Raw genomic sequence first — 20,219 nt, 5'->3', positions numbered from 1 at the left:
CGCCCCCTTCGTGGCGTCATCAGCGCGCGTCCGGCCTGGCCCCGCCCCCCTGCGGGACGGGACGTCGCCTTCAGGCAGAAGTCGGGGAACGGGGCCCGGGGGGAAGGTGAGGGGGGGGATCCCCGTGGGCGGGGGGGGGGGGCGGCGGCGAAGCGAGGAGGGGGATCCCCGTGGGCGGGGGGGGGCGAAGCGAGGAGGGGGGATCCCCGTGGGCGGGGGGGGGGCGGCGAAGCGAGGAGGGGGGATCCCCGTGGGCGGGGGGGGCGAAGCGAGGGGGGATCCCCGTGGGCGGGGGGGGCGAAGCGAGGAGGGGGGATCCCCGTGGGCGGGGGGGGCGAAGCGAGGAGGGGGGATCCCCGTGGGCGGGGGGGGGGCGGCGAAGCGAGGAGGGGGATCCCCGTGGGCGGGGGGGGGGGCGAAGCGAGGAGGGGGGATCCCCGTGGGCGGGGGAGGGGGCGGCGAAGCGAGGAGGGGGGATCCCCGTGGGCGGGGGAGGGGGCGGCGAAGCGAGGGGGGGATCCCCGTGGGCGGGGGGGGGCGGCGAAGCGAGGAGGGGGGATCCCCGTGGGCGGGGGGGGGCGGCGAAGCGAGGAGGGGGGATCCCCGTGGGCGGGGGGGGGCGGCGAAGCGAGGAGGGGGGATCCCCGTGGGCGGGGGGGGGCGGCGAAGCGAGGAGGGGGGATCCCCGTGGGCGGGGGGGGGCGGCGAAGCGAGGAGGGGGGATCCCCGTGGGCGGGGGGGGCGAAGCGAGGGGGGATCCCCGTGGGCGGGAGGGGGGGCGAAGCGAGGAGGGGGGATCCCCGTGGGCGGGAGGGGGGGCGAAGCGGGGGGGGATCCCCGTGGGCGGGGGAGGGGCCGGAAAGCGAGGAGGGGGGATCCCCGTGGGCGGGGGGGGGTATTGGCAGCAGGAGGGGTCAGTCCCTGTAAGGGGGGGTCATGTCCCTGGTGGGGGGTGTTAGCAGAAGGGGAAGATGGGTCCGTGTAAGGGGGATGGGTCCCCAGTGGGGGGTGTTAACAGCAGAGAAGTGTGTGTGTGTGCTGGGGGGGTCGCAGCTTAGTGCTTGGTGGGGGAGACCCCGTTTTCCCCATTTTCCTGCCCCCGTCTCATCACTGCCCTCACCCCCCACCCCCTGCAGCGCCATGGCCGGGGTGGGCTTCGAGGAGTTCTCGGTGCCCCCGGGCTCGGAGCTGGCGCTGCCCCCGCTCTTCGGGGGGAACATCCTGGAGAGTGAGCTGGAGACGGAGGTGGAGTTCGTGGACGGGGGGCTGAGCGGGGACAACCTGCAGGACGAGGAGGAGGAGGAGAGCCAGCAGCGGCAGCGCGAGCTGGGCCGCCGGAAGATTCAGGCCCTGGCCCGGCGCTGCAAGGAGATCGAGCAGGTGGGGAGGGGGGGCTGGAGCTGGACACAGGGCTGGGGACCAAAGCTGGCCCCACCCTCTGAGCCACTCCCCCCCGCCACTGGCCACAGCCTGGCTCCGCCCCCTGAGCCACTCCCTCCATTGGCCATGGCCTGGCTGTGCCCCCTAACTCACTCCCTCCATTGGCCGCTGCCTGGCCGTGCCCTGTAAACCACCAGCCCCCCTGGTCCATAGTGCCCCAAGCCATGGCCCAGCCCTTCTACCTAAGTCATCACCCCACACGTGCCCAGCCCCATCCCACCCCACTTCCTTCACAACCACCAGTCCCTGCCCCACCAACCCAGGGTACCCACTGTCCCCCTTCAGTGGGCCTTGGGCCCTGCCCCCTCACCTGCCCCACCCCCACCATTCCGGTCGCCTGCAGACACTCGCGTGCTGCATCTGGCCAGCCAGTCGGCGCTCACCGGCCCTGATTACACCCCAGAGTGCCCCCTGACGCATCCCCAATCCCAGCTGCGCTGCCCTCTCCTGGCCAGAAACACTCCCTCCACTATTCCTTTAAGGGAATAACATACACCAGCTCACGGTGCTAAGTGAAGTTACCAGATGCTTTATCTTATGCACCCTGGAGTAGATGAAACAAGTTTATTAACTATGAGGAGAGAGAGATTTGAAGGGATCAAAATGCTCTCTAGTGCCTGCTTCAGCTAGGTTAGATTCAAAGCAAAGTTTCTCCCCGTGTGCTTCCAGCTGACCGAATTCTGTAGGCCAAGACCCCCACCGCCGAATGCAGGGCTGGTTTCTTTGTCCTCTCAGGTGTGGCGAATGCGATGGGCAGGGGGAGAGGGAGCTCCCATGGGGTCTTTGTCCCTCCTTTGGATAGTGTCAGCCCCCATTTGACAAACCTTTCCAGCTGAGAGCCGAGGGGGCTGGCGGAGGAAGTAGACCTCACATTGTTTCTTTGCTAAGGCCATGTTTACGCTACACAATCACATTGGCATGCGGTCGCTGTGGTTATTCAATTGTTTGCGGGCACGCACACTTGGTGCCTCGGGGTGTGTTGATTGTACCGGCAGCGTGGGATGGCTCCTGAAAGTCATCGGTCGACAGAAATATCACGGCGTCCGTGCCGATGCTGCATCTACCTAACTACGTCGTGCAGGACTGTCAGCCGCTTGGGGAGACGGCGCTACCAAACCGGCGCAGACACGCGCTTACACACCCCTGAGCGATGTAGTTATACTGATATAGGTCTGTAGTGTAGACCCGGCCTTTGTCTCTGCTCCCCTTTCTTGCCCAAGACTGGCTGCTTGCTCGGTGGTGGCCCATCGGCTTCGTTGCCGCCGGGCTGGGCCTCCCTTGTCTTTGAGAAACCAGCCTAGCCACTCCCCAGACTTAGCTGGGAAATGCGTCCGTCGGGATCTCAGCTCGTTACACGTAGTGCTGCTAGGTGCCTTTTGCCATGATATCACTGCTTCGCAAGCAGACAGTCTTCAGCTCCCCAGCCATGCCTTGCACCAAGCTTATTACACTAGGGTGGAGGGCAGTGATATGCCAGCCTCAGGGGTTCAGGAGCCAAATTAGTGATCTCCAGAGCGGAAAGAACCACACTTGTGTGAATTCCTTGTTCCACTGACTGTACGACGGTATGTTTTATCGATAATTCTCACAGCAAAGTTAATAACTTAGGGCAAGTATCAGGGGATAGCCGTGTTAGTCTGTATCCACAAAAACGAGGAGTCCGGTAGCACCTTAAAGACTAACAGATTTATTTGGGCATAAGCTTTCGTGGGTAAAAAACCCACTTTGTCAGATGCATACTTCTGAAGAACTTAGGGCAAGTTAATCACTGGTTAACAACACAGCGAAAGCAGCCTGGTTAACCAGTCTCCATTCAGAACCATTCCTTACATCCCTGTTTTCATCTCATGCTGCAAAGGAGACACACTAAAGCAGCTCTCAAGCTTTGGTCTGAGTCTCACAGGTGTGGGGTGTGAACACAGGGGTGCACTGCGGAACACTCGACCCCTGGACCCCCCACAGGACGCATCTAATGCAGGGGACGACCCCTTGGCTTGGGCAGAGGCGGGAGGTGCTGGGGGAGAAGGCTCCAGCCTGGGTGAGTTACCGGCCTGATGCGTCTGTTTCCCTGGCTCCAGGTCAACGAGAGGGTGTTGAACCGACTCCACCACGTGCAGAAGATCACACGGCGGCTCAAGCAAGAGAGGAGGTAAGAGCTCCGGGACGGGAGCTGGGCCTAGCGCGACAGCCTCAGCAACTCCCTGTCCAGGGAGCACCCAGCCCAGTGGGGCCCTGATCTCACTGACATTGTGTCTGGGCAGCATCCAGCCCGACGGGGCCCCAGTTTCGGTGATTCTGTGGCCAGGCAGCGCCTGGCATGATGGGAGCCTAATCTCAGTGAGTCTGGGAAGTGCCCGGTGCGACGGGGCCGCGATCTCTGTGAGTCTGGGTCTGGGCAGCGCCCGTCCCCAAGGGGCCCTGATGTCAGAATGTGTCTCTCTTTGTTCCCCCTACAGATTCCTTATGAGGGTCCTGGATTCCTATGGGGATGACTATAGACAGAGCCAGCTCACCATTGTCCTAGAGGTAGGAGCCCCTCTCCCCACTAGGGGGTCCCTCCCTGGAGTGGGGCAGATTCTGTTTTGGAGCTGTCAAGAGAATTCAGCCCTTTACTGTGGCCCTGCTCGACTTCGGAGAGCCCTGGGTGGGAGCCCACTGAATGGCTCTGTTCCCCCCCCGTCCCCAGGACGAAGGCAGCCCCAGCACAGAAGCCCCCACCCCAGGAAATACCGAGAATGAACCTCCAGAGAAGGAGACCCCCCGGCGCTTCCCTGGCCCCCCGCCAGCTGGTCCAGAGCCCAAGAGCCCATCCCAGGCGGAGACCCCCATGGGGAAGAAGCGTCGCCGGCATGGGCGTGAGGACAAGGAGCAGAGGGGCAGGCGGCTGGCCCCTGCCCTCCTCCCCATGGATGACTTCCCTGCACAGGTACCGGTCACTCCCCTTGCTCCTGGGTGGTAGCTAGATGGGGCTGATGTGGGTGAGGAGCAGGATACCAGGCTAGATGGGCTCGGGGCTTGTGGGTCTGACCCTTTTCTTCCCCCCTCCAGCTCAAAGAAGAGGACGAGTTCCCCTGTGACCAGGACACCGTCAGCTGGCCCCAGCCCCGGGACAAATTCATCCATTACCCCAAGTTCTCCAGCCCTGGGGCCTGCGCTGATTTCGACTGAACCCTTCTGAAACTGACCAGGCCCCTGGCTCCAGCCCTCAAGGGGTTAAACCAGGAGGGGTGCGGTCCCTCCCTGTGGACTGGGAGAGGTTAACCCCCTGTACACCAGGCCCCTGTGCTGTGGGACCGACAGCTAAGCGGGGACAGGGTAGGAAGCCTCCAGCCGGCTGGGAGAAGGAGCTTTCCCAGGGTGGGTAAAACTCCTGCCGGAATCTTTCAGGGTTAAAAGCCCCGCAGAGTAGGGCAGGTCTCATGATGAGGAAATAGAGACGTTGGTCTGGGCCAAAGCGCACAAACACTGAGTGAACTCTGCTGTACTGAGTTAGAGCAGGGGGTCGGGATGTCTGGGTTCTGTCCCTGGGGGGGGGGGGGGGGGGCAGTGGGGTTTAGTGGTTAGAGCAGGGAGGGCTGGGATATAGGACAGTTGAGTTCTCTCCCTGACTCCGGGAGGGGAGTGGGGTCTAGTCTTTGTTTGCTGTTTGCACAGCCCCCTGGTCCCTGCGTTGATGGGACCATCGTTGCTACCCCCCTAATGAATAATAAATGGAGTCTGGGACGCCTGTGTTCTAGTCCCTGATTCTCTACTGGGCCCCCTGGCCTGTGTCTCCCCCATGTCTCCCCTCACACTGCGTGATCTGTGGGTAGGTGGAGCGAGTAAGCACTGGGACGGGGCACTGCCTCTCCCCCCAGGTGTAGATGGTCCCCTTGGTCAGTGCAATGAAACTGTGCGTGCAAGCATGCAATTCCCATGTCCTCCTGTAGAGGGCAGCAGCTGTGCACGCTCCAGGTCTCCCCCTGGGGCAGGGGCAGGGACACCCACAGAGCCAGCAGGGCTCCATCCCGCCAGTAGGGGGCACCAGTGACGCTAACACAGAGGCAGCATAGCCCTGTCCCTCCTGCCGGGGGTGCCAGCAACACACTAACAGCCAGCAGGGGGCGCCAATGTCACTATCTCACAGCCAGCAGGGCTCCATCCTGCCAGTAGGGGGCACCAGGGACAGATTAACACACACCCAGGCTGGTTCCGTAAGTCAAAACCTTTATTACATCCATGGGGGGAGGCGGAGAGAACCACACCCCCCTGTAGCCAGCAGGGGGCAGTGCGCTGACCCAGCCCAGGGGGAAGGCTCCCTCTGCAGCCAGCACGTCAGGGCCCCGGCCATGTCACAGCTTCTTCAGCCAGTCCAGGCTGGGCCCCTCCTTATCACAGGGGTGGGAGGGGATGTTGGGCATCTTGCCGTCATCTCGCACGGGCACTAGAGAGAGGTGGAGGTGGCTTAGGGGGAGGGGGCTCTCCCCAGGGGACAGAGTGCAGGGGTGGCTTTAACCCCTTCACCTCTGCAGAGTCAGCTGGGGCTCACCCCCCTCCCTCAGGGGTCAGCACCCCACGGCCATCAGCCTAGCTGCTACCCGCTGCCTAAGGTGCACTGTGATGCTGCCATGAGGATTGGCCAGGGGAACCAACCAGCTGAGACTTGATCCAGCTGCCTGGTGTGGGGAAGAGAGGCCCACAGTAGGGGGCGCTCTCCCCTGGCAGTCAGTGCTAGCCCCATTGCCCCGGGGCAGCGCTAGGGGGCGCTGTAGGGGGTGGGTTGGGGCACAATCCCCTGGCAGTCAGTGCATTGCCCCAGGGCAGCGCTAGGGGGCACTGTGCCACAGGGAGTGGGGAGGGTCAGCAGGGGGCATTCTCCCCTGGCAGTCAGTGCATTGCCCAATTGCTCCAGGGCAGCGCTAGGGGGCGCTGTGCCGCAGGGAGTGGGGAGGGTCAGCAGGGGGCGCTCTCCCCTGGCAGTCAGGGCTAGGCCTGATGCCCCAGTGCAGCGCCTGGCACCTCTCTCTCAGCTAGGCCCCCCGGGGGGCGGCATGGCCAGGAGCCCTCACCTGGGTAGACGTAGGGCGTCGCTCGGTTGATCATGCCGGAGAACTTCGTGTAGGGGCTGAGCAGGGGCGCCACCGTGGCTGCAGGCAGAGAGACACGGACAGCGGACAGCGTCAGCGCAGCCCCACGGATGCCGAGGCGCGCAGGGGCTCAGTAAGGGGCGCTGGGCTGCGGGGAACAGTGTGTGGGGCTCGGCGGGGGGCGCTCTCCCCTGGCAGTCAGTGCCAGCCCCCTTGCAGCACTAGGGGGCGCTGTGTAAGAGCGGGGCAGGGGGCTCCCCACGTCCTAGTCATGGGGGCGACTCACCCAGGATGCCGATGGCGAAGGAGACGGTGATGACGGGTTCCTTGGCCCACATGTCCTTCAGGAAGGCGCCGATCTCTGGGGGGAGGGGAGGAGAGCGGAGCGTGAAGGGTTAATGTCCCCCCCAGCACAGATCCCCCCTCCCTCCCAGCTGGGGCAGCCCGCCCCCCAAACCAGATTCCCCCCCCCCGCTGGGGCAGCCCCCCCCCACCGCAGATCCCCCACCGCAGATCCCCCTTCCCCCCCCGCTGGGGCAGCCCCCCCCACCGCAGATCCCCCCCCAGCTGGGGCAGCCCCCTCCACCGCAAATCTCCCTTCCCCCCCCCCGCTGGGGCAGCCCCCCCCACCGCAGATCCCCCCCTGCTGGGGCAGCCCCCTCCACCGCAAATCCTCCTTCCCCCCCCGCTGGGGCAGCCCCCCCCACCGCAGATCCCCCCCCCGCTGGGGCAGCCCCCTCCACCGCAAATCCCCCTTCCCCCCCCGCTGGGGCAGCCCCCCCCACCGCAAATCCCCCTTCCCCCCCCGCTGGGGCAGCCCCCCCCACCGCAGATCCCCCTCCCCCCCCGCTGGGGCAGCCCCCCCCCCGCAGATCCCCCTCCCCCCCCGCTGGGGCAGCCCCCTCCACCGCAAATCCCCCTTCCCCCCCCGCTGGGGCAGCCCCCCCCACCGCAGATCCCCCCCCGCTGGGGCAGCCCCCCCCACCGCAGATCCCCCTTCCCCCCCCGCTGGGGCAGCCCCCCCCACCGCAGATCCCCCCCCGCTGGGGCAGCCCCCTCCACCGCAGATCCCCCTTCCCCCCCCGCTGGGGCAGCCCCCCCCACCGCAAATCCCCCCCCGCTGGGGCAGCCCCCCCCACCGCAGATCCCCCCCGCTGGGGCAGCCCCCTCCACCGCAGATCCCCCTTCCCCCCCCGCTGGGGCAGCCCCCTCCACCGCAGATCCCCCTTCCCCCCCCGCTGGGGCAGCCCCCACCGCAGATCCCCCTCCCCCACCGCTGGGGCAGCCCCCTCCACCGCAGATCCCCCTCCCCCACCGCTGGGGCAGCCCCCTCCACCGCAAATCCCCCTTCCCCCCCCGCTGGGGCAGCCCCCCCACCGCAGATCCCCCCCCAGCTGGGGCAGCCCCCCCCCCGCAGATCCCCCTCCCCCCCCGCTGGGGCAGCCCCCTCCACCGCAAATCCCCCTTCCCCCCCCGCTGGGGCAGCCCCCCCCACCGCAAATCCCCCCCCGCTGGGGCAGCCCCCTCCACCGCAAATCCCCCTTCCCCCCCCGCTGGGGCACCCCCTGAAGGAGACGCTCACTGCTCAACGCCGCCATCTTCGCTCCCGCCGCACAGGAAGGAAACCGCGGGCCGGGCCGGGCCGGGCAGCCTGGGACTTGTAGTGCGGGGCCGCTGGCCCCGCCCGCCCCCGGGGAGAGAACCCAGGAGTCCTGGCTCCCAGCCCTCCCCCCACCTCCGGAACCGCTAGCCCTGGCTCTGGGGCGGGAGCCAGGACTCCTGGGTTCCCCCCCCCACCCCGAAACTTGAACCCCAGTAACAGCTCTTGGGGGCATCTGCGCTCCAGACTCCGATTTGAGGGGCGGGGGAGGGGGAGCTGAGGCAGTCCTGAGGCCCCCGTCCCCGGTGGGATGGGGGGGCTGGAAGTGTGGGGGGGCTGAGAGGGTCCCAGAAACCCCCAGACCCCACAGCAGAGGCAGCTGAGTGCCCCTGCCAGCCACCCCATCGCCCCACACCACAGAGGGAACCCCCAGGGGACAGCCCCCCCATCACACATCTGCTTCCTCTGAGTCACCAGGGACTTTCGGGAGGGAGAGAGCGCCCAGCACACGGCTCGCCTGGGCGTGATGAACCGCGCTGGGGTAGCCAGGCTCCCTGCCCAGCGGCCTCAGTCCCCAGCACTTGGGAAGTGGGCACAGGACTCCTGGGTTCCCTTCCTGGCTCTGGGGTGGAGATGGCCCCTCTACCACTCTAACCTCCCAGGGCCAGGGAGAGAACCCAGGTGTACTGGCTCCCAGCCCTCCCTGCTCTAACCACTAGACACCACTCCCCTCCCAGAGCTGGCTGGGTGGCAGGGCGAGTGCAAGGTAGCCTAAGGCTGGTCTTGGTAAGGCATAGCACTGCAGCTCAGGACACCTGGGTCCAATTCCTGGCTCTACCGCTCCTGCCCCTGTGCTATGTGGTCTTGGGCAAATCACTGAATCTCTCTGTGCCTCAGTTTCCCCATCTGTGAAATGGGGAGAACAGTCCTTCCTTTGTCTATTTACCTGTGAGCTCTAGGGAGTGTCCCTCACTTTGTGTCCAGTGCCCAGCACGGCAGGGCCTGATCTTGGTCAGGGGAAGGGGGCGCCTGTCTGTGCAGCACCCGGTGCCATGGGACCCCTCATCTCAGTCTGGGGGGGGGGCGATCTGTGTGTGGGGGGGTGTCTATGCAGCACATGGCGTGACGTCCTGAGCTCAGCGTGTGTGTGTGGGGGGGGGTCGGTCTGTGCAGCGCCTGGCGCGACGGGCCCCCCCCCGAGGTTGGTTGGCACTACCGTAATACATGTAGCAGAGGTGCAGGCCCCCTACCCCCCGCAGCGTTTGGGCCCCCATCGGAATCGGAAGTGGAGATTTTCCATTGTGGCCAGTGGCTCATTTCCTAGAGCTGGGTTTTTCCCAGTGCCTCCATCCCAGCCCTGCCACTTCCCCATTGCTGGCCGCGCGGCTGCACACCATGGCCGTGACTCTGCCAGTCCTGCTCCTGACGGTTGGTGAGTGTCGCTGCCCGCCCTACAGCTGAAAGGGGGCTAGAGCAGGGGGGCTGGGAGCCAGGACTCCTGGGTTCTCTCCCCGGCTGTAGGAGGGGAGTGGGGTCTAGTGGTTGGGGGCTGGGAGCCAGGACTCCTGGGTTCTATTTCTGTCAGAGCAGATGAGGACTGTACAGGCCATCAAGAAGGGGGTCACCCCGGGGCCCATGGAGACCCCTCGGTGAGGTGGGGCAATGCAGGGCAGGGGCTCTAGGGGAGAGGGCAGGGTAAGGTGCTAGCTGTGACGGGTAGGGCCAGAAGAGGGGCTGTGTGTATGGAGGGCTCAGGTAGGGTGGGGGGCAAAGGGAGGAGGGAAGGAGGGTTGTTTGGGGGTCACCCAGAGGCCTTCCCCCCCCCACTCTGTGTCTCCAGCTCTTCCGAAGCCGTCCCTTGTCTGGGACCGGGCCACAGGAGCCGAGGCGGGGATCAGGCTGCGCTGCTCTGTCCTGGGGCCGCTCGGGGCCGGCTGGTTCACCCTGCACCGGGACGGCACACCGGGCCCTGTGGCCAAGGAGCGGGCCCCAGCGCAGGGCTCAGAGGTCACGTTCCTGCTGCCCAGCGTTGGCCCTGGCGAGCGGTACCGCTGCGGCTACTGGAACCGGGATGCGGCCGGGGGGCGGGTGGAGTCCCCGCTCAGCGACCCCGCTAACGTCACCAGCGGTGAGTCCTGAGGGTCTGGTCCCAGGGGCAGGGAGTGGGCGGGATGCCAGAAGATGGACCCGGGGGTCGGATCCGCGGGGCAGGAGGGGGCGGGATGCCGGGGTAGGTGGGCCCATGGGTCTGATCCTGGGGGAAGGGAGGAGACGGGATACCGGGGTAGATGGGCCCGTGGGTCTAAGCCAGGTGGGAGGATACTGGGCTCTCCCAGTTCCCCCCACACACACAGTCCCCACCCCAGCTCGGGGTACCCAATACCCCACCCCAACGCTCTGCTTCCCTTGTGCCCGGTCCAGATCGCTACCCCAAGCCATCCATCGCCGTCAGCCCCGGCGCGGAGGTCTCGGCCGGCCAGACCTGGACGATCCGGTGCTGGGCTCCGTATGCGGGGATGAGCTTCGTGCTGTACCGGGCCCGGGAGTTCTGGACTGAGCGGGCGCCTCGTGGAGACCCCCCCACGGCCGAGTTCCACCTGGGGAACGCCGGCGCCGCCAACGCGGGGAGATACACCTGTTACTATCATACCACCAGCGAGCCCTTCGCCTGGTCCAATGCCAGCAACCCCCTGGAGCTCAGCGTCATAGGTGGGGGGAAAGGGGCACGGGGCCTCTCCCCTCGAGGGAGCGCCGGCTCCCATCCGGCCCCAGGGCTGGGACTGGCTGGCTCAGGGGGCGGGGAATGGGGCTTGGGGCCTCTCCCCTCTAGGGCACAATTTTTTCAGCTCATTTTGTATAGATGTGAATGTCTATGGGATGGATGTGGGAATAGAGGGAGGGTGTGGCGGGATGGATGGGGGGATGAGAGGGTAGAGGGAAGGTGTGGGGGATAGAGGTAGAGTCTGGGGAGATGGATGGATGGGGGATAGAGTGAGGGTGTGTGGGATGGAGGGAGGGTGTGGGGGGATGGATGGGGAGATGGGAGATAGAGGGAGGGTGTGAGGGGATGAGGGATGGATGGGGGGATGGGGGATAGAGGTAGGATCTGGGGGGATGGATGGATAGAGGGAGGGTGTGGGGGGATGGAGAGACGGGGGATAGAGGAAGGGTGTGGGGGGATGGATGGATGGGGGGATGGGGGATAGAGGGAGGGTGTGGGGGGATGGATGGGGAGATGGGGGATAGAGGAGGGTGCGAGGGATGGATGGAGGGATGGCAGGATAGAGGAAGGGTGTGGGGGGATGGGGGGATGGATGGCAGGGTGGTGACTGAGTTCCTGGGGGGCCACACTGAGATTGCTCAATCAGGGCAACTTGCAAAGAATGCGGCAGACAAGCCCCCAAAGCTGGTGGTTATTCAACTACTTTGATTCACCCAGAGCTTCTCCAACACCTTCCTGGTTACCCAGATGCCAAAACAGAGCTCCCTTAAAGCCACCCAGCCTTGGGCTCCCACTCACGTATGATGAGGATGACTGAAAATCTTGTTCCTCATATAAAAAGTTCTACCGATACCAAAGGATGGGACACATCAGCCCCAGGTCTCTGAATATCTCAGCTCTTGCCCAGATACACGCTCACAGCCAATTCCTGTTAACTAAACTCAAACTTACTAAAAAAGAAAAGAGAGAGCGAGCGAGCGCATGGGTTCAAAGATCGGTATCCGTACAGACCCGAATACAGTTCTTAGGTCAGGTTCATAGGAGAGATGTGAGCTTTAGAGTCACAAAACGTTCTTTTGGAATTAGTCCGTTGGTTCAGTCCAATGCCCGGGTGCCCCTGACTGGAGCTGGAGACCCCAGCCTGGCGGCTCGAACTTCCCCTGATGAAGCTTAAGCAGATCTGAGACGACAGGATCAGGGCCCACAAGTCCTTTCCTAGCTCTCTGGGAGCCTCTTAGCGGCCTGCAGTCCTTGGGGAAGTATGGTGGCTTTGAAGTAGAATCACCTGTTTTCTATGTAGATGTCCTGGACTCAGTAGACCCAGGTCACTAGGTGCATTCAGCAGTATAAGGTAATTATCCCTAAAGCGGTTCCTAGATGATCTATTACGAGTTTCAAAGAGAAATATAGACAAGGACATTTTTACAGCCAAGTTCCATCTAAATGTTAATATTTCCGTTTGCTCTTTGAATCAGTAGAGCATAGAGACGGACAGGAACCGGCTGGTTACACTGCTGTCACGGAGTCCCTGGGCGATGCTCTGGAACTGCTTCCTACGAAGCCAGGCAGGACTCTGGGGAAGTCTCCTCTCTGGGAGCAGGCTGTCTGCAGGACACACAGCTCCCCTGGCTCCACCTTCCTGGGTCTGACCTCGGAGCATTCAGCCTCCTCTGCCCCTCCGTGCGCTTCCCCCAGCGAGTCCGCCCAGGCGGGGTCCTGGGGAAGCCAGAGGGTCCTGCCCCCCAACTCCGCAGTCAGACGTGACTCTCAGCCAGCCAGTAAAACAGAAGGTTTATTAGACGACAGGGACATGGTCTAACACAGAGCTTGTGGGTGCAGAGAACAGGACGCCTCAGCAGGGTCCATTTTGGGGGGCAGTGAGCCAGACAACCCCGTCTGCCCTTCACTCCATGTCCCCAGCCAGCCCCAAACTGAAACTCTCTCCAGCCCCCCCCACCATCCCCCCGGGCTTTGTCCTTTTCCCGGGCTAGGGGGTCATCAGATTCCTTTGTTCTCCAGCCCTTTAGCTCTCACCTTGCAGGGGGGAAGGGCCCAGGCCATCAGTGGCCAGGAAACAGGGTGTTGGCCATTCTCTGTGTCCAGACCCCTGCACACACCTGCCCTCTAGGGCTCTGCAAGGATCATACACCCTTACCCCACCACCCAGATACTTAAGAACTGCCTAGGGGAAACTGAGGCACCCCCACACTATTCAGAGGAAACATTAAGAACAGTCCTGCTTCGTCACAGCTGCTAACACCTAACAAGATAGAGGCCAGTGGTTCTCAACCTATTGACCACGGTGGGCTGCAATGTGTTATATGCACAGGTGCTGATTTTCCAAAGTGCCGAGGGGTCTTCGACCCCCAGCTCTGCGACAGGCCCTGCCCCCACTCCACCCCTGCCTCTTCCTGCCCCCTCTCCACCCCCGCCCCACCTCTTCCCGGCCAGTTCTCCCCCCTCCCCCGAGCATGGTGCGTCCTCGCTCTTCCCCCCCCCAAGCCTCCTGCATGCCGAGAAACAGCTGATGGCAGCAGGTGGGAGGCGCGGGGAGGGAAGGGGAGGTGCTGATCCGCAGGGCCGGAGGCGCTGGGGTGGTGGTGATGGGGAGCACTGGTCCCTCTAAGCTGGGCGCGCACACAGATCCTAAACCCCACGCACACGGCGAAACACCGCGCGCCTAACAACTGGCAGAGAAGCAATTTTTTGCACGCCCGGCCCGTCAAAAACCAGAGGGGACATTGGTGGGGAGCTGATGGGGGGCTGCCGGTGGGTGCTCCGTACCCCCCACTTTTCCCCACCGTGGGTGCTCCAGCCCCGGAGCTGTGTGCTGATTGGGCTGCAAGTGGGCCATGGACAGCAGGGTGAGAACTGCTGCTCTGGGAAACCGTAGCCAAAGACACTCACTAGCTTCTTCTAACTCTCTGACAAGGCCACGTTTCGAAGCTCTAGTGTATCTCACGTGGAATGGCCCCAATCCCCATTGACATTGGCACTAATATGTCCCTAAAGGCTGAACTTGGGTCATGTAGCCTGCTAGGTGCTTAGCCCTTTCTGGCTCCGTGTCACGGGGGGCGGGTATGGGGACGGCTGGAGGTCTATGGCAGCGGCTGGCTGGCGGTGTATGGGGGCGGCTGGATGGACGGAGAGCCATGTGTGGGGATGGAAGGGTAGAAGGAGGGATGGCTGGAGGGTTGATGGAGGGGTGGGTGGTTGTCTGTAGGGATGGATGGAGGAAGGGATGGATGGAGGGGTGTGTCTGGGCAGGGATGGAGGAATGGGGGACGGATGAAAGGGAGTGTCTGGGGAGGGAGGAAGGGAAGGATGGAAGGGTGTGTATGGGGAGGGATGGGAGGATTGAGGGAGGAAGGGATGGAGGAATGGGGGAGAGATGGAGGGGGGTGTCTGGGGAGGGAGGGATGGATGGAGGGTTGTCTATGGGGAGGGATGGATAGAGGTGTGTGTAGGGCTGGTGGGTAATGCACCCCAGTGCATTGTGGGGTGGTGCCATAGGGTCCGTGGGTGGAAGCGCCCCCTGCAGGCCGACGACCCTGCCCCGGCACGGGTACAACCGGGGCCATGCGGGGCCGGAGCAGCATCTCATGGGGGCTCTTCGCTCTTCCAGACGTTCCCAGCGCCCGGGAGAGGTTCGTGGATGTGGGCGGGAAGCTCCGGGTGAATTGCTCTGTCCCCGATGCCCCGGGTGGCTGGTTCTTCCTGTACCGAGACGGGGATCCCGAGCCCTTGGCCTGGATCGCAGCCGATGGGGACAATGGGCCGGCCGGCTTCAATCTCCCGGAGGAGCAGGCCCTGGGCCCCAGCGGGATCTTCAGCTGCCTTTACGGGCCGGAGGAACCGGGCCCCCATTTCAACCTGGATCTCAATGACACGGAGGTGCAGACCCAAGGTGAGTGCGCGGCCGGGGGCATCCAGCAGTTCAAGGGTTAATCAGTCTGGCCATATGTGCGCTGGGCTAAGTCGGGGGGAAGTGGGGCGCTGGATGTGGACTGGCTACAGTCCTGCCTGGGAACTGGCCAGGGACCATGGGGTCTGGGCATGGATGGACAGATGGAGAAGGTGTGTGGGGATGGGTGGATGGATGGAGGGGTGTGGGGGGAGAGAGGGGTGAGTACGCGGACGGATGGATAGAGGGTTGGGGGGATGGATGGAGGAGTGTGTACACGGAGGGATGGGGGATGGATGGATGGAGGGGTGTGTATGGGGAGCGATGGAGGGATAGAGGAGTGTGTATGGGGATATATGGATGGAGGGTTGGGGGGATGGATGGAGGGGTGTGTATGGGAGGGATGGATGGAGGGTTGGGGGGATGGATGGATGGAGGAGTGTGTACGCGGAGGGATGGATAGACGGAGAGGTGTGTATGGGCATGGATGGAGGGATAGAGGGGTGTGTACGTGGAGGGATGGATGGATGGAGGGTTGGGGGCAGATGGACGGAGGGGTGTGTATGCGGAGGGATGGATGGATGGAGAGGTGTGTATGGGCATGGACAGAGGGATAGAGGGGTGTGTACGCAGAGGGATGGATGGATGGAGGGATGTATGGACGGAGGGGTGTGTATGGGGATGTATGGATGGAGGGTTGGGGGCAGATGGACGGAGGGGTGTGTATGGGGAGGGATGGAGGGATAGAGGGGTGTGTACGCAGAGGGATGGAGGGTTGTGGGGGAGGGATGGACGGATGGGTGAGTATTTCGAGCTCTGGGAGGAGTGTGGGGTCCAGCGGTTAGAGCCCAGGGGTGGGGATCAGGACTCCTGGGTTCTCTCCTCTCACGGCGGGGGCGGGAGCAGTGCGGGTGGATTTTCTCCCCCTTCTCCCCATAAGCTGTTAGCTGCGAGGGCCGATCTCTAACCGTGTATTTTTTTTCCATTGTCTCCTTCCTGCCCCCCCACAGGCTCGTGCTCTGAGGGCACCAACTACAGCCAGACCAATGCACTGCGGCTGGGCCTGGGGGCCGCCGTCCTGCTGCTGGCTCTGCTCTTTGTAGCCCAGGCCTGCTGGGAGGAGAGACACCTGCAAGGCTGAGGCCAGTGAGTTGGTCCTGGGGGAGGTGGGGACGAGGCCATGCTGGAGATTCCTGAATCCCAGCCCCCCTCCCCCTCTTTAACCACTAGTCCCCACTCCCCTCCCAGAACTGGGGAGAGAACCAAGGAGTCCTGGCTCCTAGCCCCCCTCTGCTCTAACCACTAAACCCCACTGCCTGCCCAGAGCCGGGGAGAGAACCCAGGAGTCCTGACAGGTGCCTGCGCCCCCTCCCCAGCACAACCACCTCGATTTCCCGCTACAGCCCAGCTCTCAGGGGGGATTTGGGGTGAAGTTGCCCCCCCCAAGTCTGTTTCACACTTGACACTCTCCTGCGTCTCCCCACACTCAGGGGAAAGGCTGGGGTTTGGGGTGGGAGGAGCGGGACTGAGACCCCATCTGTCCCGGGGGGGCTGGGGAGGCCCCTCTGTCCAGGAAGGGGGGTCTCAGGAGTGCAGCTAACGGGGTTCTCTCTCCCCTCACAGGCCGTCACGGGCTCGCAGGCAACTAAGGGAAGGAATAGCCCCCCCCCACTCCATGCAGCCCCCTCTGCTGGGATTCACCCCCCCACTCCACCTCGCCCCCCGCCTGGTCTATCCCACCCCATCCATTCCAACCCCCTAGCCCCCACCTGCCAACCACCCCTTCATCCTGTCCAACCCAGTCCTCTCTGTTCCCCCTCCCCCATTAGCCCCCCCAACATCCTCTTCACCCTGGGCTATCTCAGCCCCTCCCACCAGCTCCCCGCTCTGCCCCCATCCCAGCCGATGGCCGCCCCAGATTCCAGGGTGGGTCCCCCATCGCCCTGGCAAAGGGAGAGCGGACGTTTCGGAGCGGGGGCAGCCCTGGGGGAGCCCGCCTGGTCCCTGGAATGGTCGGTCAAGCCCCCCCACAAGGTGGGCAGGGGAGCTGCTGGCGGGAGGGGGCTGAGGGATGGTACCACACGTCGCCCCCCCTCTGGAGCCGCGAGCGCTGGGCTTCACCGCTGCCCGGCACCTCCTGTATTTATACAGCCCCGCCCTGGTTATACGGACCAGGGACCGGGCCTCAATAAAGAAAGTGTGATGCCCCCCCCCAGGGGGGGGGTGTCTGGTGATTGGCAGCTTGTGTCTCCCCGGCCCCTTCCTCCCTCACACCCTGTTCTTACACTACCAGTGTTAGTGCAAAGGGCCGCCACTGGGACAGAGTAAGTGTCCCCATCGTGCCGGGCGTTGCACAGACCCCCCCACTGACTAAGATTGGCGGCCCTGTCACACCGGGCATCCAGGCTGGGCTTTAATGCGGGTGTCAAAGGGCTAACAAAAGAGGGTAGTTGACTTAAAGTGTCCACCCATTGCAATGGAATCGCCCCGGACGCGGCGATAAACCAGTGGTGGAGGGGCCCTAAGCGTCCGTCCCCTGGGCGCAGATGGTCATAGAATCAATCATAGAAACATAGAATCTCAGGGTTGGAAGGGACCCCAGAAGGTCATCTAGTCCAACCCCCTGCTCAGAGCAGGACCCATCCCCAGTTAAATCATCCCAGCCAGGGCTTTGTCAAGCCTGACCTTAAAAACCTCTAAGGAAGGAGATTCCACCACCTCCCTAGGTAACGCATTCCAGTGTTTCACCACCCTCCTAGTGAAAAAGTTTTTCCTAATATCCAACCTAAACCTCCCCCACTGCAACTTGAGACCATTACTCCTCGTTCTGTCATCTGCTACCACTGAGAACAGTCTAGAGCCATCCTCTTTGGACCCCCCTTTCAGGTAGTTGAAAGCAGCTATCAAATCCCCCCTCATTCTTCTCTTCTGCAGGCTAAACAATCCCAGCTCCCTCAGCCTCTCCTCATAACTCATGTGTTCCAGTCCCCTCATCATTTTTGTTGCCCTTCGCTGGACTCTCTCCAATTTATCCACATCCTTCTTGAAGTGTGGGGCCCAAAACTGGACACAGTACTCCAGATGAGGCCTCACCAATGTCGAATAGAGGGGGACGATCATGTCCCTCGATCTGCTCGCTATGCCCCTACTTATACATCCTAAAATGCCATTGGCCTTCTTGGCAACAAGGGCACACTGCTGACTCATATCCAGCTTCTTGTCCACTGTCACCCCTAGGTCCTTTTCCGCAGAACTGCTGCCTAGCCATTCGGTCCCTAGTCTGTAGTGTGCATTGGGTTCTTCCGTCCTAAGTGCAGGACCCTGCACTTATCCTTATTGAACCTCATCAGATTTCTTTTGGCCCAATCCTCCAATTTGTCTAGGTCCCTCTGTATCCTATCCCTGCCCTCCAGCGTATCTACCACTCCTCCCAGTTTAGTATCATCCGCAAATTTGCTGAGTGCAATCCACACTATCCTCCAGATCATTTATGAAGATATTGAATAAAACCGGCCCCAGGACCGACCCTTGGGGCACTCCACTTGATACCGGCTGCCAACTAGACATGGAGCCATTGATCACTAGCCATTGATCACCGTCCCTCAAGGACGGGCGAGCAGGAGCGGGGAAACGCAGGCAGGGTTTCTTGGTTCTGTACGGACCGGTGCGTTTGTCGCGTAATTCCAGGCAGAGCCCCGGCGCCGGGCGAAGCCTCTGCGTGCGTCGTACCCCTGCCTCCGGAGAGTGCTAAGCTGTCTCCCAGACGGCTGCCTTCGGTGAGATACGGGGAAAGGGGCGGTTTAAGCTACTGGGGTATCTTAAAACGCTGCGGGATGCAGAGTGAGTGTCCAGAGGGGGACACCGGAGCAGTTCCGGCGACGTTCAGTGCGCACAGGTGGGGCGGAAATTAATGTGGTTTTTTTTCTGTCGTTTTGATGCCTAATATCGATAGTCTCTCCCGGCTGGTGACCCGTTGGGGGGCCCGGGATGGAATTTCTCTTTCTCCAATTTTTTTCTGAATCTGGTTTATTTAGTTCACACACTGAGAAAAGCCCCTTAGAATCAGGCATTACAGTGTATACCCATCATCACCGCTCAGCTATGGCAGAAGGGGAGGCAAACCCAGGCGTCCCCCATCGCGCCCGCTCCTCACACGGTGCCACGGCTTGTGTCGCACGTGGGCAGGTTGGCAGGCTGAGAGAGAAAGGTGCAACATCATACTTTCCAGAATCAGCAATTGCCAGAGTTAAAGTTTCCTGAACAACCTTAACTCTGCCCACTTGGCCATGTGCCACACATCGTTTAATTGCATGATCATGTACTAATTTTACCTACATGGGTCACCAGCTGATGGGGTGGGAATCTGCATGGAAATAGTGGTCAGTCAAAGATTGAAGACCAGCCCCTGTGGTCTCCTGGCTTCCAGCCCACCTCACCATCCCCAAGGCTGCAGGGTACATTGAGGGTGAGCTGTCCCCTTCTCCGCACAGAGACACAGACAAGCTGCAAGTGGCATGATGCCTGGCCAGGCTGATGGTCCCAAGGTTTCCTGGGTGTTGCAGGGACCTCTGCTTGCTTTGGTCGAGGTAGATTTGGCCCGCAGATTAGAGACAATGTGTAAGAGATACAGGAAGAGATGAGACAGCGCTGGCTTCCTGTAGCTGCAACCCTGGCTCAGTGCCTCATTCAGGGCTGGGTGGAGCTGGGCACCAGGGTGTTGGCAGCAGCACCGGCCCCCCCTTCCCGGGGCCCCATCATGGCATCCAGGATCTCACTGGGCAGCGTGCATTTGGCCCTCGCGCTTTTCCAACCGGCGGCTGGGTAGTTAAATCCCACAGGACCACCAGGGCTCATTGCCCAGCCCCGAGCCAGGCCCCTCAACCCGCAGAATCGCACACACTCCAGTGCCCTGAGACAGAGCCCTTGGCCCCCTGTGTGTGGGGACGCTGCGTCTGACCCTGGCGCTGTACTAATGGCACTTACTGCCCCCAAGGGTCTGTCCCCCTCCTCTCTCTGCAGCGGGGTCCCCCAGCCCCTTTTCTCTCCCCCTTTCTCCCTAGACCTCCCCTGCCTGCATTTCTATTGTACAAACCCCCAGAGTTTCCTGCTCCCCTGCCCCCCAAATCTCCCCACCCCAGGGGGGGCTGTGATACCAGAGCCTCCCAATGTCCCCCCCGTGGTGGGTTCAGCCGACGAAGGCGAGTGAGAAGTTCAGACAGCTTCACGAGAACCTGGACAATTGAACGTTGGGGGGAAAGTCGGCGAGACACAAAGATGGGATTCGTCCAACCCGACCGGCTGCAGGACGGACCCCACGGGCCGGGCTGGGGCCCACCTGGGACATGGGAGAAGGGGGGGAGCAGAAATCCGTGACCCAAAATTGGGGTGTCGGAAACGAGGCCTCATTGGTGGATAAAATATTGGGGGGACGGGCTGTGCCGCCCACCTCCTTTTGGGGCCTTAAAGAAAGAGACTCGCTTCGCCCTC

The 20,219-nt window shown here is 62.7% G+C and overlaps 3 protein-coding genes across 3 annotated transcripts; 2 read left to right on the top strand and 1 right to left on the bottom strand.

Annotated features, from left to right (window-relative positions):
• TFPT (TCF3 fusion partner) lies at positions 1–4,969 on the top strand. The gene is made up of 6 exons (XM_073322154.1): positions 1–106; positions 1,137–1,380; positions 3,519–3,589; positions 3,897–3,966; positions 4,127–4,366; positions 4,489–4,969. The coding sequence occupies exons 2-6, from the start codon at positions 1,141–1,143 to the stop codon at positions 4,606–4,608; spliced, it is 741 nt and encodes a 246-aa protein (XP_073178255.1). The 5' UTR covers positions 1–106; positions 1,137–1,140; the 3' UTR covers positions 4,609–4,969.
• Positions 4,970–5,629: 660 nt separating this feature from the next.
• Positions 5,630–8,183, bottom strand: NDUFA3 (NADH:ubiquinone oxidoreductase subunit A3). The gene is made up of 4 exons (XM_073322200.1): positions 8,089–8,183; positions 6,793–6,867; positions 6,489–6,566; positions 5,630–5,863 (listed from the first exon to the last, which is right to left on the bottom strand). Exons 1-4 carry the CDS (start codon positions 8,102–8,104, stop codon positions 5,772–5,774), a joined length of 261 nt encoding a protein of 86 aa, XP_073178301.1. The 5' UTR covers positions 8,105–8,183; the 3' UTR covers positions 5,630–5,771.
• Positions 8,184–9,501: 1,318 nt separating this feature from the next.
• LOC140902229 (T-cell-interacting, activating receptor on myeloid cells protein 1) lies at positions 9,502–16,207 on the top strand. Its single transcript, XM_073322095.2, has 5 exons — positions 9,502–9,538; positions 9,947–10,234; positions 10,528–10,815; positions 14,454–14,735; positions 15,743–16,207. Exons 1-5 carry the CDS (start codon positions 9,502–9,504, stop codon positions 15,871–15,873), a joined length of 1,026 nt encoding a protein of 341 aa, XP_073178196.1. The 3' UTR covers positions 15,874–16,207.
• Positions 16,208–20,219: the final 4,012 nt, after the last annotated feature.

The sequence above is a fragment of the Lepidochelys kempii genome, chromosome 23, assembly GCF_965140285.1.
Source record: "Lepidochelys kempii isolate rLepKem1 chromosome 23, rLepKem1.hap1, whole genome shotgun sequence".
Classification (NCBI taxonomy): domain Eukaryota; kingdom Metazoa; phylum Chordata; order Testudines; family Cheloniidae; genus Lepidochelys; species Lepidochelys kempii.
This window is presented reverse-complemented; position numbering and strand designations above follow the sequence as displayed.